General features: G+C 47.6%; 1 protein-coding gene across 2 annotated transcripts; it reads left to right on the forward strand.

Moving 5' to 3' along the window:
* Nucleotides 1-626: 626 nt before the first annotated feature.
* LOC123157445 (basic leucine zipper 19) lies at nucleotides 627-3,962 on the forward strand. 2 transcript variants are annotated; one of them, XM_044575729.1, is made up of 3 exons: nucleotides 627-787; nucleotides 1,121-1,940; nucleotides 3,418-3,962. In XM_044575729.1, exon 2 carries the CDS (start codon nucleotides 1,163-1,165, stop codon nucleotides 1,928-1,930), a length of 768 nt encoding a protein of 255 aa, XP_044431664.1. In that variant the 5' UTR covers nucleotides 627-787; nucleotides 1,121-1,162; the 3' UTR covers nucleotides 1,931-1,940; nucleotides 3,418-3,962. The 2 variants fall into 2 exon arrangements, with proteins under 2 accessions (XP_044431664.1, XP_044431665.1); XM_044575730.1 differs by having other exon boundaries at nucleotides 669-787; nucleotides 1,057-1,940.
* The last annotated feature ends 450 nt before the right edge of the window (nucleotides 3,963-4,412 follow it).

A 4,412-nucleotide genomic window follows, 5' to 3' on the forward strand; every position in this document is an offset into this window, starting at 1 on the left:
GTTTTCAGTCGTTTTTTCCTATCTTATTAGGGTTTGTGTCCTGGTCAGGAAGGCGAGGCGGCGGTGGCTCCTTGAAGATGGAATAAAGGTCTCCCCGCCTAGCCCCCGTTCCGAGGGTGCATCTAGCATTATTGGTGGACGTGTGGAGGTGTGTCTCCGGCGGATCTATCTTTGGTGGATTTGCTCGGATCTCGTCGTTGTTCGTCTACATTCGTGTGTCTTCAGGTTGAATCCTTCCAACCTACGTTATTCTTCATCGGCGGCGGTTGCTGTTCTGATGCGCTGGTCCTATGGGGCCTTAGCACGACGACTTCCCGACTGCCTACTACAACAAGTTGTGCCCGACTCCGGCGATGGAGGGGTGATGATGGCGGCGCGCCTTCGTCTCGCTTCAGTGCTTGTAGTCGTCGCTAGGTGGTCTACGAATCTGAATGTAATTTTTATTTTTGATGTGCGTTGTACTGCCATGATCGAAGATGAATATATTGGAAGTTTTTCCAAAAAAAAAAGATTTGTGGGAGCAGTGAAGCAATCTCCCCGCACGATCCAGACAGGGGAGGGGACCCAAATCCTACGAGCGGGTCTCTGATTATTGGCGACCGTCCGTCGGGCAGGTGGCTCAGATTCCGCACCCCGTCCCACTCCCGTCGCCTCGCCACCGCCCCCCCAGATAAATCCCCTCCGCCAGCGCCGCCTCCCTCCCTCCCTCCCCCCTCCCCTCCGCGTCCGCCCCGGCCAGAGTCCTCCCCCCGCCGCCGGACCGCCGGCCGCGGCTCCTCCACGGACGGTAAGCGCCCCTCTTTCTCCGCTTTCGTTTCCCCCCGCCGAGATCGGATCGGCCGGTCGCCGGCGGCGCGCGGCCCGGGCGCCCGCGCCGTCTAGCTACCTCCCGCCGCGGCGTCCGTTGCCCCCCAACCCCCAATCGGTCAACGGACGGAGGAACAATCGTAGGCGAAGCAGCTCGTTAATTAGGAGTACCAATTTGCCCTGAATCTCTGTTATTGTTAAACGAATCTCTGTTGTTCGTTGCTCTGAATTTTTGTTCTTCTTTTATAGAAAAAGCTCTGAATTTTCGGTGCCGAGATGAGCGTCTGAGGCGGCTGCTCTGCCCTGTTTGCAGGTCTTGGTAGCAGGTGCTAGGCCCCCTGCGGCCAGGCCAGCCATGGACGACGGGGACATCGACTTCTCCAACCCGGAGACGTTCCTGTGCGAGGCCATGGGCAACGACCCGCCGGCCAGCTGCTCCATGGGGACCTACTTCGACGACATCCTCAACGGCGACGCCGACCACCTCGCCTGCACGCACACCCACACCTGCAACCCGCCGGTCCACGACCTGGCGCACCACACCCACACCTGCGTCCACGTCCACACCAAGATCCTCTCCGCCTCCGATGACGCCGCCGAGACCTCCGAGTCGCTGCCGGAGGGCGGCGGCGGCGCCAGCAAGAAGCAGCGGCCCTCCGGTAACCGCGCGGCCGTCAGGAAGTACCGCGAGAAGAAGAAGGCCCACACCGCGCTGCTCGAGGAGGAGGTGGCTCACCTCAAGGCCGTCAACCAGCAGCTCGTCAAGAAGCTCCAGAGCCACTCCGCGCTCGAGGCCGAGGTCGCCAGGCTCCGCTGCCTGCTTGTTGACATCAGAGGGAGGATCGAAGGGGAGATTGGCACCTTCCCTTACCAGCGGACGGTGAAAGGCAACGATTTTGTCGACCAGGGGAGCTTCCTTGGTGGTGCTCAGGTTATGAATTCCTGTGATTTCAGATGCAACGATCAGTTGTACTGCAATCCAGGAATGCAGCAGGCCAGGACAATGGAGGACGACGGTGTCATGAGTGGCCAGGTTTTGGGGCAAGGTGCCGGTGACTCTATGGGCTGCGTAAAACCAGGTTCTTTAAACCCCCCAGGCTGCCGTGGGGGCCAAATGCTGTAAACAGGTCGAGGTTAGTTATGCTTGTCTTTTGCCAAATTTTCTACATTTAGCAGCATCAATTTACTTTAAATATGTTTTAGTATGTCCAAACTCTGAACAAGTCTGCAAATGGGCAGATTTTGATTTGGCTACTTGGTGTCTTAGTTATTTTGGCTTAACTATAGGATCCTGGCCCTGTTATCTACCTATATAGTCAGTGATATGTCTCTGGCTGGATGTCTACTGCTTTTCTTAAGGCTACTGTAGATTTGACTGATACTAGATCTATCTAAACAACTGTTTCATTTGGTTTGCACAACATTCTTTTTAATGAAAAAAAATCATGTGGTTTTATTAGAAATTAATTAGCAGTGCGGTTTGTGTGCAAATTGTGCTTGGCTGCTTGCTTAACTTTTCAGTTATCACCACTGAAAAAAATAGCGCGCTATAGCGTATTGAGAATTGCCTCGCTAAATATGTTAGTGTACAATGTCTCGCTAATAGCATATTTTGAGGTCGGCGCTATTTTGCTGTAACGCGCTATTTTTTTCATTGGTTATCACAGACCGATTGTGACAAACAATAATTATGCATTTCCATCTATCTTTCTGATCATAGTCATCTTTGGTGTCAATTGATATTGAAAGTCCGAAACTACAAGCACATAGTTTAGGTTGTTCACAACAATAATCTGCATTAGTTTGTGTTCATAAAAATCAGTACCACTGGTGGTTCATTTAGGTTGCTAGAAATGTCTCCAGTGAAAATACTGTTACTGTCTCAAATATTCCAGCTGCCACCTGTGCACTGCTTTCAGTGTGTAGCATATTTCCAAAAATCATAATTCATAATTCCTATGATTCAAGGTTTTTGGACAAAGTTTCAAACTACAAACAGTTTCTCATGTAGCACCACCTGAAAGTTTTGTGTTATTATGAAGAGTTCTTTTTCCCAGGTGCTTAATATTAGCATCGCTAGTCTTCACGGAACAATCTTCTCTCAGAGCTGATCATTTTAGATGCGCTAGTAGTAAATTCTGGTTTTGTAATCAGAAACTTAGTTCGGGGACTTGACCGTGTACGTTATGATGCACCAGCCTTTCCATACTTTTGATTTACTTTAGGTTGTTGTATAGTGGACATTGGTGCAGGGCTTTCATCAATATGTGCACCTGATTCTCCACTTGTCAATAGGTATGCTATGCTGATAAGTGATAACAGCATATAGTGGAGTAGTGCCTCCATGATTCTGTTACTAGATGCAACTTTTGTTCATCCCTAGTCTTGAAACTAAAAAGTCATCCAATGTCTGCAATAATTCTATGTTGTACCAATAGTTCTTAGGTGTATCCAGTACTTCCGAGTTGCTATAATGTGTGGCTTTTATCTAGATCAGGTACCATGTGCAATTTATTTGTCCTCATCGTTTCTGTCTTTTGAAGCAACTTAAAGTCGATGCTAACGATTGTTTCAGGGCTGAGTTAACACATTCTATTGCTTCTTTTTCAGGACTCTGAGGTGCTTGTCTTCTCCTTGCGAGAGACTATTGGCTTCCCCGTACGAGGACTGTATAAATTGCTGGCTTCTACCAGAGGGCCGTGTTTGGTTCGAACTGTCATGTTTGTGGCTCTGTTGCCGATGATGCCTTCTATGGTGCCTGGGGCGCCACAAGTTTGTTGGCTAGGATGCTATCAGGACATCCCTTTATTGTTGCTTAGTTCCAGCCTCGGTGTTGTCCTTGGAGTTGGACAGCGTTCGCTCCTAGTCCTAGATGCTCGCTGATAATTAGTAGAACAGACCGCGTTTGAAGGTATCTTGAATAATTTAGATTTCAGCACCCAGGTTTTGTGCGAAGATTGCATGTTCAGTTTTGGGTAGACCTCAGGTTGGATATGAGCTGCATCAATTCTTTCGTTATGCCCGTTGTGTTTGCGTTGTACACCGTGCCCATGATCAAAGCAATCGCATGGATTCCGTCATCGCTTCGTTGTTTTGATATTTTATCTTATATAAGGGAGGGAATATTGTGTGCCATGATGTAGTATTTGTACAAAGTAACCTCTGCAGAAGCGGTTCAATATTCACAGAAAAGACGCCGTCTCTTTTTACCAAAATGGTGTATTTTTCTCTTCAAAAGTTTTAACTTTTCTAAGTATGAGTTACTTCCTCTCTAAACAGATGTAAGAATAGTGACCTAAAACATCTTACATTTGTTTACAGTGGGAGTAGTTTGTAGAGAAAATAATAACAACACCTGTAGTACCAAATAAAATGAAATAGAAAAAAATATATTCCATAATGAATCTATCATTACTGATTTAGTATTTTATATTGATTTTTTCCCCATAAAATTGGTCAAACATAGAAACGTTTGTGTTTTCCTTGAATCTTTGAATCTTGGAATAGAGGGAGTACCTGTAAACAAATGCATGTCCTAGTCTAGTGGCCAAGATTCACTTTTGTTCTAGTAGATCTATACAACCTTGTGTGGCATCTCTCCTATT

Source organism: Triticum aestivum, chromosome 7B (genome assembly GCF_018294505.1).
Source record: "Triticum aestivum cultivar Chinese Spring chromosome 7B, IWGSC CS RefSeq v2.1, whole genome shotgun sequence".
NCBI classification, from domain to species: domain Eukaryota; kingdom Viridiplantae; phylum Streptophyta; class Magnoliopsida; order Poales; family Poaceae; genus Triticum; species Triticum aestivum.